Genomic DNA, 13,237 nt, shown 5'->3' with positions numbered 1-13,237 from the left:
AGGGCTAAAGAGCCTGCAGTGGCTCAGAAAGGCGGTTCTGAAACCAGCGCTGCTTTCTGACGCCAGAGTCTTGCGCTCCCTGCAGCCCAAAGCCTGCGTCCGGAAGCCTGAGTCTGGAAGGCTCGCCCCGCACCCCACCCCATCCCATCCTACTCCTCCCAGCCTTAGGAAGGGGGAGGGCTGGTTGCAGAGCGGTCACCCATGGGATGGAGTCCCGGAGCTGGCCTGCAGGGGGCTCTAGAGTCCTTCCATTCCCCACACCAGGCTGCCTGGGTACCACGCTTAAAACAATGGTTGCGTTTCCCAGGGCCGTGCGACTGTGCGCTCTGAGAAGTAGGTGCCTGTGAGAAGCTGGGGTTACTTGGTGGCCAAGCCCCAGTTCAGCCGCGCTGCCCCCGGCTCTGTTTCAGATTTGGGTCCCTGGCCCTCGCTGCTTTACCACCTAACACTGATCTGGGCTGTTTCTCCTTCAGCCCCCGTCCTAGGTCCTTCATAGGGAAGCAGACAGAGGCCTCGCCTCCCAGCCAACCAAAGTCTTCCACCTGCCGGAGCCTCAGGTTCCAGCAGTCCAGCTCTGCGACCCGCTTGTCGTTTGTCGGGGAATCATGGCTCAGACAGGTGCCCCAGAAGGCTTGACCCACCCGCTCCTCCCTACAGCAAAACTCAACTCCCCTGGGTGATACATTAGGAGACAACATTCTGCCAAGTTCTCTACCTGACCTCAACGCTTATCAATACGTCCAGATGACAGAAATCACTTCTACCCACCAACTCTAAGGACATGACCAGCCTAACAAATTAATATTGGCGAAAAGTTAGCCTTTTAAGGAATAATTTGAAGAAACCAAAAATTGTTCTTTGGGGCTTGGTCAAAACCACACATACACACAAAAAAAGGAAATCTCATGTGTTTCTTAATGAGACCAAGTTAAGGCAACTAGTCATGGGCAGGGTTGTCAGTTTAGCAAATGTTGCATGGGATTTACTTATACTAAAAAATTATTCTTTTATCTAAAATTCATATTTAACTGGGTGTTCCATATCTCATCAGGCAACTTTACCCAGGAGTCTGAGAATACAGGGATTCATTCAGAGGAAAATTTCCTATCCATCAACCCTACCCTAAGTGGTAATTCTTTCTCTAATCCCCTGTGTTACATATGGAAACCCAAGCAGGTTGATCGCATTAAAAAAGTAATCAGTGTGGGCACCCAATCTCACCGCTGGGGGGCCTCTTATGGTGAGGTTAAGTCAGAGGAATAAAAAGTAATTTCCAAAAGATAACATCAAAAAATCAATAACACTGCATACCTACTATGTGCCTGGCACTTGTAAATTTCTGGCTTAACTTGCAAATTACTCTTGTAACTTACCCCATTTAATTGCACAACAACTGTGGGAGGTGTACTATTTGTGGAAATAGAAAAGAATCTACTTTCTGTAGAAATCTACAAATCTAATTTCTGTGGTTCTTGGAAAAGCATGTAAATTTCTGGTCAATTACTGCCTAGGAAAGAAAGAAGAGGGAAAGGGTGGACTCCCTACAATCAATAACTGGGTTTCTTCAAAATGCAATGCCAAGTCCATTGCTGTTTGGTAATAGTATCCCTTCTACACAGGAAACTGTCTTTAATTTCAATGAATTACTCCTGGCTTGGGGTATGAGACAGTGGGAGAGAAGTGGATAGGAAGCCACTATCAGTAGCTTGGCCTTACCACGGAGGAAGATGTGGGCTACCATGCCGGGATACTAAACAGCTCATTTTCCTTGAATACAGGCACGCTGGAGCCACCCCGAACATCGGCGACAGTGACACACAGACCCCAAATGTTCTCTGGAAGAAAAAACACCCTTTCTCCTAACCCTTCTTAAACTCAACCGGACTGATTGGTCTTTATTATTCATGAATTAATTTTTTACTCAGGGTCCAACAAGGGAATTGCAGCTGTAACATTTTTCACCGATTGAGGGAAAAAGCAAATCTCAGCCTGAGCGGTGCAGCCAAACTCTTGCTTGCATTCCTCAGTAGTGGAATGTTTTCGTTTGTTAAATCAGTTAATAATCAATTAATAATCTGAGGCTTTGGGGGTTTTTTCCCCTTAGGAAAAAAAATTAAGAGCATGAGTAAGAATATTAAGGTGTTTAAAAAATGCAGCCAGCCACGGGAGCCTGGCGTATGAGGTGAAGCAAAAGTGCCTCCTATTTCCAATGCAATACAAAAAAAGGCAACAAGACAGGAAAGGACAACGACATCGCCAGACTCCAAAGCAATGCCCAGAACAGGGTCGGCTCTGGAAGCCGACATGAAGAGGCACCGGTGGGGTCGGGGGGCCAGGAGGGGTTACTTCCCCCATAACAGGGGTTCCGTCCCTGCTAACTCCCTCTAATCTCTGCCTGCTGAACACAGCTTCAGGTCCCCAGCAGCACCGACAAGGGCCTCAGTGAAGCCAAATGGCCACGCAGGCAACTGAGGGTGGAGAGGTGACCGCTTCTCTCTTCACACAGTTCTCGCCCTAGACGCTCCTTCCTGCCACGCTGTGACCTGCTCGTCCTCTCTGTGCCTTTGGTCTGCAAGCCTCTCCTGAGAACACAGCCAGAGGCGCTAAGGGATGCGGGGACCCGAGAGGCCACTGGCAGCAGTGGGGTCACGCTGGACACCTCATCCTGTACAAGAAACATCTCTCCCTTCTGCATTCAAAGGCAAAGCACCTGGCATTTCTCAGGGGGCTGTGTGGTTAACACCTCATTCTCTACCTGCTTTTCCATATTCAGAGAGCAGGGAATTTTTGCTCCTGGGTGAATTCAGACATGCAAACCTGAAGCCTCTGCATGTTTACATTTGCACGGAGATACTTATGTTCAGAGAGCAAGACATGGCCACCCTCATCTGGTTACTGTGAGAAAACTGGTTATGAGAATTGTTTTTGTGCTTTGGGGGAAGAAAAAAGTTGCAGGCAGTTATTAGTGTTCTAATCGCTATTATAACCATCCCATTATTGCCATCGTTTCTGTAAAAGCACTGTTCTTTCTGCCAAAGCTTGTTAGCCTGACTGTTTAGGTAGACAATGTCAACACACCCAAGAGACAAATGACAAAGAGAGAGGCTAAAAGGAAGAGGATAAATACTGTACTCTGCATGCTGAAGGGCTGTTTTCACCATCAAAAGGGAACGTTTTCTGCTGATGGATCAGGAAGGCAAAACAAAAGCATGTACCAGCTCCTGTACTGTTTTGCCAAGGTGCCAAACTAGGGCTGGGCTCCTAGCACCACACAGTGAGATGCGGCAAAGATTCAAAAATTGGTTACAAAGTTTCCTGCTTCCTGACACCCTGGCCACATCCTATCACCTGGTTCTGCAGGCAACAGACATGGCCAACCTGTAACCAGAGCTTTACTCTGCTGGTGCTTCCACCACAACATGCAGCAGGCTGGGCCAGGGCCAGGGGTTGGATCGGAACAGGGAGGACAGTAACGGGGATTCTGCTCTGGGACTCACCTGTAAAGTTGCACTCAGCACCTCCAAGCAGCTCAACTGCTCTCATGCACACACTTACACCTGCACACACTCAGACACACTCATGCCCCTACATACTTTCCTGCGAGCACAGGGGGAATGGGACAAAGGCAAACACTGCCACAAGCTGGAATGAAATCAAAGGGAAAAAATAAAGACAAAAGAAAATGCTAAGTTGTAAGGCATGTGAGAAATCCCACCCAAAACATCAGCCTTTGCACTCTCAATTCCTCCCCACAGCATTTCCTTGTTCTTTGCCCTCCAGAAACCACGAGCACAGGAAAAAGCCAGTGATAGTCAAAGCCCCTTTCCCAGGTTTCTTTTATAAAGCAGAAAATCAGGTGACAAGACCAAAAAACCAGAAATCTAAGTAGAATAAAATTGTAAGATGAATTAACAAAAAGAAGAAAGCAAAAAGAAAGCAATTTAGGAACACAAGTTAATTCAAGAAATTAGAAAGAAAAGAGCCAAATTAAAATTAAAATAACATTCATGTCTGAGGTTTTGAAATTCAGTTTCCTCTATTAAAGGGTCTGAGTCCAGCTGCGTGTCACATTCAAACTGTTTTAAATGCCGTGTTGTAGTAAACACCACAGTCAGGCAAGAGGCTAACTGCAGTTCTAATTGGCAGGAGAGGACCCCGATATAGTTTTAAATGAAAATTGATCACATTTGAAACCAGAAGATAAAAACGAAACCTTGTCAGAGTTTGTTTAACTGCCTTTTGACCTCTGAATGAAATGACATTGAGAATAAAATAATATTTTCCAGGAAACTATTCCCAGAAAAGCCTCTATCCTGGGCAATGCTGAATGATGATACTGAATAGAATATTTTAAAGTCCTAAAGAACAAAAGAGAAAAAAAATGAAAGAAAACATTTTTAAGACTAAAATGCATATAAGTTTTAAAACACACAGTGTAATGGAGATGAAAAATATTATATCTCTAACCCCCAGGAAAACTTTGGTTTTAGATTCATACAATTTTAACTCAAACTCAAGACAATTCTGATTTAAAGACTTTAGCTAATTTTTCTCCCACCTTAACAGATTCCGTACTGAAAGTCCTACTGGCAGATTAACCACTGTGATTTTCTCTGATTGATTTAAGGAAATGTGTGACCCCTTCAGCTACAGTCTGTCCATGGTCACTTCAGGCAGAACAGAGAAGTGGAGGAGCCAGGTGCCCCTGTGAGTGTAGCCTTTAGTGACTCCGGAGGAGGGCAGGATGCCCTTCTCTCCCTTTCTGGGGTCTGCCCCAGTCCTACTGAGGCCAGAAAACTGAAGAGAGGCATTTAGGGAAGACTGAAACCCCCAGGCTACTGGAACAACCAGTCAGCAGGTCTCTGGCCACTCTGTGGACCCACAAGCCCAAGGTACAAGCAGCCCATCCTAAATATGGCCACACCAGACCTCAGCAGGGCCAGGGCCACAGCAGGCAGCAGCGGCCATGTTTAAAGGGCAGAGCCCTCTGCCCACTGTTAACCTTCTTCAAAGGAACTTTCTACCATAACACACTGGCACACACTTGCACACACGCTCACACACAGAGAGCCTCAGCATCAGAAACCCTCTTAGAATGGACATGGCTTTTGATGGTCAGAAACATCCTCTACAACAGGGCTTTAATGGCATCATGAAACAGAGTGACATTCCCTTAAGCAAGACTTAAAAGTAAAGGCCCATTAAGATCCTTTCTGGTTCTAATCCTGATCAGTAGAGAAAGGCACCTGAGAGAAGCAGACAAATACATTAAGGAAGGGAAAGATACCGTGGAGCTCCATGTTTCTGCATTTTGGGGTCTTTTGGTTAAGCACTTAGCTGAGGGGGTTCTCGGCTCCCAGAAACAAACTGAGCCTGAGCTCTCCAAAGACTGGACTGCCCCCAGATGCCTGAACAAGACAGCTGGAAGCTGCAAAGCTCCTCAGAGCACGCGCGCGCGCGCACACACACACAAACACGCACACACTCGCTAGGAGCCCAGGCAGCAGTGAGTGCTCCCCTCCCAAAGCCAGCTCCAGGAAGAGGCTGATGAGATGGGTGAATACAAGCCATTGCCCCCGAGCCTCAGGAGCACTAGGCGGAAGTCATCAAGAGCCCCTTTTGAGCCCTACTCCCCTCATCACCATTCCCAGAGCCACAGAACTGACCAGCATGGCCCAGAGTCTTCCCATCACATCCTCCCAGCATGCAAGAAAGTGCCCCAGTAGACTGCTATTTAAGGTCCCACTGTCACAAGAGGTGAGGGTCACTAGCCCAGTACTCTAAGGAAAGAAAAAAAAACCCAGCAACCAAGCCCTCCCAGTCACTGCCCTGACATCCCGTCCGAGGAAGATGTCTGGTCCCAGCACAGCGCTGCATTGCCAGTGAAAGGTCAGTGGCCTAGTCAGTGGTACAGGCAGACTGGTCCTGTGAGGGTTAATCCGCCGGGCCAGTCAGCACAGGGGTCACCGGTGATGTGTAGAGAAGTTGAGTAACCGAGTCCCCATGGCTGGTCTGCTAATTACATTTGCAATTATAAACACCACAACCTCCCTGTGCAGGGACCTGACCACACAAGCCGATGGGACATCCAATATAATCCCCCCACAGGCCGCCCCAGCCACAGCAGGGGACACCAGGGCCAGCTGAAGCCTATGGGACCCTCCTCCACGGAATGACCAGATCCATGACCATTCCTCAGAGGCTGGAGTCTGCTAGGACTCCAGAAAGGGGAAATTCACCAATGACAAAACTCTACCAAGGTCACCAGCACGAACATGCTAAAAGGATTTATCCCTAGAAATTGGTGAGGGGCCACAGGGGCAGCAGGCAGGATGTTCAGGAAGGCTCGGGGCTCACTGGTCTGGTTCCAATCCATCCCCAACTTCACAGCTTCCGGGGAACATTCTGCAGACCCCATGCTCATGGCCCACACACCCTCCAGAAACCGTAGTGCACACAGAGGTTGAAATTCTAGCCGAGGAAGGGTCCCCCTCAGGGGAACATTTGGTCAAGAGCCACCAGAATCCAAAACAGAAGCTCCAGGGTGGTTTTGAGGACCTCTGGCTGCATTGGAGCAGGGATCCTGTCCTATGGAAGAATGCTTCAAGGGTCTCCTGAAGAGAGGGGCACATAGATGAGGGAAGATGTCAGAACAGGGATGTTCAGGTGTGAGGTGGGCTTTACTTTGAAGAAGTGGCTGGATTGTAGCCTAAATATCTGCTAGTTTTCCCCTTAAATTCTATTAAGGGGAATTTAATATCTGCTATTCTTTCCCTTAAATTTGGAACCAAAGGAATTTTAATCATTTTGAGGCTATCATCTGAAGTACCTGGGAAGGTAAGTTCAAAAGAGAGGTGCTGAGAGCCAGGTCAAAAGCAGGCCGTCTCTGCTCTGGGTGCTGCCTACTGAATGCTCTCTCCTGCACCCGACTCATGCACACGGCTACTGCACCACCTGCCGAGCCACCAGCTCTCCCAGGGTCTCCCAGACTCTTCTTTGGGGCCAGCTAGAGCGATGCAGATCTTCACTCAAGAGAAACAAGGCATTTTCCAGAGGACTGAAGAAGGACATGAACTTTTTCAGTGAGTTTGGATTACCTTTTAAAGCCATTTGGCAAAATGTCCTGTTTTAGGAACTTGAAGGGGACATGCAGGGGCACTTACAAGAGGCCCCTGTGCTAGGGACAGGAGCACTCTGGGAAGGCAGGAGTGACATGATCTCTCTGTCACAGCCACCTCCCTTGGAGTGCTTTCCCCGAAAGTCCCCTTCATCCTTTTCTCTTGGACTAAATGGAATATTTATTGATTACTCCAAATCAATAGAATGAAAAGGTTCCTGTTTGGTGGGTCAGGTTGTAGCATTGTCTTCTTCTTTGGTAAAGAAACATCTTTCCGTATATTTCATATATTCTAAGAACTAGTAAAATAGAGGATTGTTTCTAAAATGAAAGGAGTTGGGGGAAATAATCAGCTCCAAGAGGAAATTTCCAGGGATGTCAGGATCTCACTGAGCTGGAAAGGACCTTAGCCGGGAATGAGCCCTGTGACGCTGAGCACATGTTTTCTCCACTTTGAGCCCTGGGGCTCAGTGACTGCCACCTCCTGTCACCCACCCTCTTCTCCAGCCACCTGCACCTGCAGAACAGTGGCCAACACAGAAAGGCTTATTTTCTAGACCCCTGCCTTGGAAAACCAAGACAAATGTCCTCACTCTGATTTATTTTTAAATGTACCATTAAAAATTAATTCCCCCCTTTGTTTTTCTCTGGGTCACTGATTCTGAATTACCATGTGGCATTTTTCCTATGTGTGAACCCACATATTTTACGTGCAGGACAGTTTGTTCTTTGTTCCCTTAACAACGGCAAAATGGTCATCGGATGGTGGTACCCTCCCACAGCCCCTCTTGGGTTTTGTGCCTGGGTCCCAAATGTGTCCCACTGTGGACACATTTGTACCCAGGGACACAGAGCCGAGCACGCTCACTCCTGCTCTCGTTGATTATATATGTACATAAAATATTGATCAGAAAGGGTAATGGAGTCACCTACAGGACTGGCTACAGGAAAATGAAACTGAAGGTAAGAAAGGTAGGAAGGTGTATGTGTTGTCTCATAGTGTGTCACTTCTCACGTGGGACAGGGAGAATGACACTGAGCGTTATAAAACACTGTATGTTACAGGCAAGAGCAGAGCAGTGACATTTTCTCTTCCCAAACTCCGGTGCCTGTGCTCTTGGGTCTTCTCAAGTCTTTGAACATCAACTACCCTGCCTGGGTAAAAACTGTGCAAAGCACAAGAACGCCCTCACCGGTACAGTCCCAGAGACACTTTGGCACTGTAACAACTGGACTCATCCTACTGTCCTTCGGACAAACCCCAAAATGCAGTCCCCCTTTTGGTACTTTGTTACTGATGGCTCTAACGCTAGCTGTCACCCAGCCTCTCTTGGGTAGAGGTCAGAAAGATGCCTCCCACAGGCACCAGCCTCTGACCTCCACAGGCCCAACCTTGGCATACCGGCTCCTGCACCGTGGAAAACGTAAACCCTGGTTGGGAGACGTGCATCTATGCGCAGGGCCAGCTCACTGATGCTTAGGGCTGCTGCCTAGCAGGTCCTGGGCTTTGAGAAATGGCATCCCACAGGGACACCTCATTCCCCAGTGGAGAGAGCAGGTGTGTTTTTGGCTTTTCCCGTGCCCTGTGGAGTGAGAAGCTTATTTTTTGAGGGGGAGGGCAAAGAAATCAGGAAAGGTGGGAGATAGAAACCACTGACAACCTTAGTTTAGAAATGATTTCCACTTCAGCCCTGACACCCAGGATGTCTGCTCCCACATCCCCTTTGCTGCCTCCCCGACGTTCCCTTTTTGCCCACATTCCTCCTCAAACTCAAGTCAGGGTTCCTGTCAACCCCAGAAGTACCTGCTAAACCTTAGGTACTTCTTTAGTAGCTGCTAAACCTTCCATTTCTCCTGGCTTTTCTGGTCAACATGATCACAAGAATGTACTCCCTCACCCTACATATTTTCATACTGATTGACTATGACTTGAGCCAAAGACAAACAGATATTTTGAGCTCAACTAAAGAAGTCACCTCTGAAAAGAGGGAGCCTAAATAATTTAAATATCTAATATTTGTTGGAGCTGGTAATTTCATGTGAGGAAATGTCCCACCGGCATTATTGTCCACAGCCTCCATAACCCCTCCCCGCCTCTAGGTCTTCCACTTCCTCAGAAGGGCCACTGCAAAGTGTGACCTCGCCCCGAGCCGACCAAGCTGCAACCAGTGTAACCTTTGAAGAGAATGAAAAGCACTTTTCCAGCCGAGGAAAATGGAACCCATTAGATTTAAGGATTCCCCTTATTTCCCACCACAATGCCTTCTTCTGACACGACACAGTGCCTAAATTCTGGTGGCATCTAAAGGACCCTCTAAGGATCCTAAAACTAGAACCAAAAACCCCAGCCGGGGCATCCGGTCATCAACACAGGCAGCAGCTGTGAAGTTGCATCGTGTCCCACGCGTGCGCCCCGCTGATGGAGGCAGTCTGCACTGCGAAGCAGGGGGCTACTTTCCGGAACCCCACAAGGTCTAGGCTATTTATTTCCGAGATGCCGTCAGGGTGCTACATTAGGGGGATTTTGTTGTACAAATTTGAAAAACTGATACAACCAAAGAAACACGGACTTCGGCAGTGTAGTTTGCTTCAGGGGGTGGGGAAAGGAAGAAGAGCACAAAGTTAAGCAGAAAAGCTGTCCGAGACAACGGAGAGGTTTCATTTTTCAGCCGCCCTAGGGACCACTCTGCAAGCGCGCACCCGCTGTGGGACACCGAGCGCTCCGAGGAGACCCGGCAGCTACTCCAGCAGGCGGGGCAGCGACAGGAGAGGGCGCAGGGAGGAAAGCACGGGCGGGCAGTGTGGAGCCCGGGAGAGCCCAGGCAGCACGCGCGGGGCAGCCACCAGCCGCGCAGGGGGGTCAATTCTCCACTTTCCCACTCTGTGCGCTCGGCGTGCGCCCCGGGGCCAGGGAGCCGCCCGAAGGATGGAGGAAAAGGAGAGCCTCGTCCTGCCACCGCGACAGCGCCCTCGCCCCTCCGACCACGGCAGGCTCTTCGCCACTAGCCCCGGGGCTCCGGGACACGAGTCAAGTCCGTCTGCTCCGCGAGCGAAGCCTCCCCCAAAACTCCGCACTAACTTGGGCTCCGCCGCAGCGCTGAGCCTAGTGCTACCCAACTCCTGGCGGGGCACCGGCTGCCCGCGCAGGGCGTGCAAAGCGCGGCGTGGCCCAGGCCGCGCCCCCGCACCCCCGGGCTCCGGGGCACCGCAGCGGTGTGCGCACCCTCGGGGCGCCCCACTGGGACCTCCCGGCGAGCGCGGCGAGAGCCGCCTACAGTTCCCAACCGATCGGGGAGCTTTCGATTTTCTCCCCTTGGCAAGATCATTTTTGGTCACCAGGATGTAAATACAATCAAAGCGCCCGCGGGGAAGCTTTCGCGGACGGGACGGAACCTCCCCAGAGCCATGATCCTGCACCTGTTCTGCGCTTCCGCCTCCCTTGCACGGGAACTAAAACGTTTTTTCCCGGCGGAGCGCGATCAGAGTGGATGAGAAAACGCTACTCCTGCCTAAAAGTGAGGGCTCATAAAAGGGAATGCGGGAAAAGTTAGAGGCGGGTGTGAGTCCGAGAGAAAAACCCAGGAATATAAGGCTTTTCCCCTCCTACTGTCGCCCGATTGTCCCCGAAGTCCCTGCCACCTCAAGAACATGTAGAAGAAACTGCGACACCCAGGACCGAGACAGCCAGACGGGCAGAAAGACAGAGGGACAGACCGACAAGAGAGGCACCTACTGGTTGTGGTAGCCGAGGGGGTCCGGGATGCAGAGTTCGGACACGTCCATCAGTCCCCTTTGAGCATTCCCAGTTGGGGGAGAAAGGCGGCGGGGCAGTCACGCGGAAGACGAGTGAAGGGCACGGGCGAGGTGCGAGTCCCGGCAGGGGCACCGCGAGCCGAGCGGCCTGCGAGGGGAGGGAGGCCAGGAGCCGCGCGCGCGCCGCCCCACGCTCCCACTCATCCGCGCGCTTGGAGCGGAGAGAGCGGGCAGAGGGGATGCGAAGCCGCGGAGGAGGCTGGGGCACCCGAGACTTGGAGCCCACTAACCCTACTGTAGCTTTAAGGCTCAGAGACTGATGTATGGTTTGGCTCCTATTGGCTATCTCTCAGGGGCTGGACTTAAAGTGACAGAATCCAGCCCGGGTGGGGGAGGGGGCCGCCCGGGAGACTTTAATGAATAAGACGCTCGAGCGGACGCGCAAGGTCCCCATCTCCGGAGGAATCGGAGGTTGGATGTTTAGAGCCCTAAGGCTTGTGTTTTCGCGGATAAAGGGGCAGAAAAGGTCCAGTGCCTGGTAGGACTGGGAATGGGGGGCGAATTGTTGCTTATCCAACTCCCCCACACACACAGGTCGCCCCTTCTTTTAACCGGCAGACAGACTCGCCTCTCAGCCTTCTGGATTGGGTTTATTTTCCAGTTAAAAGTGAGGCACATTTTCCCATCTCCATACTCTTGAGTAGCGTTCAGCGCCTTGTGACATTCACAGCCTCAAACCTTATGTTTAGAGCCCACATGTGCAAAGAGTCAGACTGGCAGGTGAGGCCCAATCAAAGAGGGTAAGAGGAGTAGATTCCCTCCCCGGCTTCCCTCACCTGGGCCAGTCACTTCTGAAACACCGCTGACATAAGGCTAGATGCAGGGTGTACATCCATAAAATGCTCACTGGCAACTCTGAGCAGTGGCCCAGAGACGCCTAAATCCATCTCTGCTTAGGGGAATGAATCCTGGTTAAATCCCCAACGTACCTGCCACAGCCACGCCGAGGCACAAGCAGACACTTTCAAATACACACCTGAATCCCCGGCTACAAACACACCTGCATTGCATCCCTGCTCCCTCCATGAACCAGAGTATTATGGGCTGCCACTGTACCAAAATGAGCTGTAAGTCAAGCCCCAATCCTTCTGTGCGGCTTTTCATCTTTTGAGATGTGCCCGCCACAGGGATAATAATCAATTTGATGATTCAAATGAGTGTGGGAAGGGGGTAGGTATAGAATTATTTAAAAGGGGGGAAAAGCCCTCAGGAGAGACCACCACCTTATTCTCCTATATTTTACAGAAGACAATGAGCAGTAGGGGGGAAGACATAATTTTATCATCAAAATAATGTCTAAATGGAGTGTAACTATAGACAGTGTCATGCATTTCAGGAATAAAGCAGGGAGGGAGGTGGTAGGGAACCCCAGGAGGGGCCACCCCCTCAGGGAGGGGCTGGGAAAACAGGCAGCAGCCTCACAGATGATGCTTACTTGGATAAATGTCACTGTGGGGCTGGGGAAGGAGTGGAGATTTTTCATATGTGTGGAAGTGGAGGAACGAGATCTCCCCAAGAGATGGATGAAGGGGTCTGCTGTCAGCAGACCCCCAGCAGTCTCAGAAAAAAATTTAATCACATAGATACTTTGTTAGAGACAGAAAGAGGGGTGCATAGGTGTTTTCTTTGAGCCTGGGTTCTACTCAACCCCATCTCTTGCCAGGACCTCAGTAACTGGTTTCTCTGCATCCTTTCTGCCCCCCAGAGGCCCATTCTCCAAGCATACAGCAGCTAGGCCCCACTTTCTAGCAGGTACATAAAGTGTCCCCTTGTTGCAGTTAGGAACGAGGCCCCAGGCTTGGCTCACAAGGAAGGCCTCACATGACAGGTATCTGTGGGTCCCTCTGCACCCCACCACAGCCCATGCCACACTGCTTTAAACCCATCTTTGTACCTGCCACCAAAAGTCCCCACTTTGCAGACACCACCAGAACCTCCTGCCACTCACTCTCCAAGTAGTCAAGCCCAGCTTGTCATCGCAGATATATTGGCATCCGTGACACTCCCACCTAATACCCTTACCTCACTGGACGGTAAGCCCCATAAAGGGAGGGACTGCATCTATCTGTTTCCCTGCAGAATTCCCAGCACCCAACAGGGCCTGACCTGTCCACAATTATCCTCTGCCTCCAAGGTCCTGGGGCAGGAGCTGAGAACCTCGCCTCTGGGCATAGTGGATGATTCTTCAGAGCAGCAAGGAGGGTTTTTGTTTGTTTGGGGGTTTTTGGTACTGGGGATTGAACTCAGGACCTTGCGCATGCAAAGCAGGCAGTGGCACCAAAGGAGTTTTTTTTTTTTTTTTTTTTT

The 13,237-nt window shown here is 50.3% G+C and overlaps 1 protein-coding gene across 1 annotated transcript in view; it reads right to left on the bottom strand.

Annotated features, from left to right (window-relative positions):
* Esrrb (estrogen related receptor beta) overlaps window positions 1-11,180 on the bottom strand; it is a 108,102-nt gene extending 96,922 nt beyond the window's left edge. Inside the window, exon 1 of the mRNA XM_004837148.4 lies at window positions 10,851-11,180. Within this exon, the coding sequence (XP_004837205.1) occupies window positions 10,851-10,900 (50 nt within the window). The 5' untranslated portion in view covers window positions 10,901-11,180. The remainder of the gene's footprint in view (window positions 1-10,850) is intronic.
* Between the last annotated feature and the right edge of the window lie 2,057 nt (window positions 11,181-13,237).

The sequence above is a fragment of the Heterocephalus glaber genome, unplaced genomic scaffold (genome assembly GCF_053883595.1).
Source record: "Heterocephalus glaber isolate CG9 unplaced genomic scaffold, H.glaber_assembly_v1.0 deba00001608, whole genome shotgun sequence".
NCBI classification, from domain to species: Eukaryota; Metazoa; Chordata; class Mammalia; order Rodentia; family Bathyergidae; genus Heterocephalus; species Heterocephalus glaber.
The sequence above is the reverse complement of the archived record's forward strand: the minus strand, read 5'-3'. Positions and strand labels throughout refer to the sequence as shown.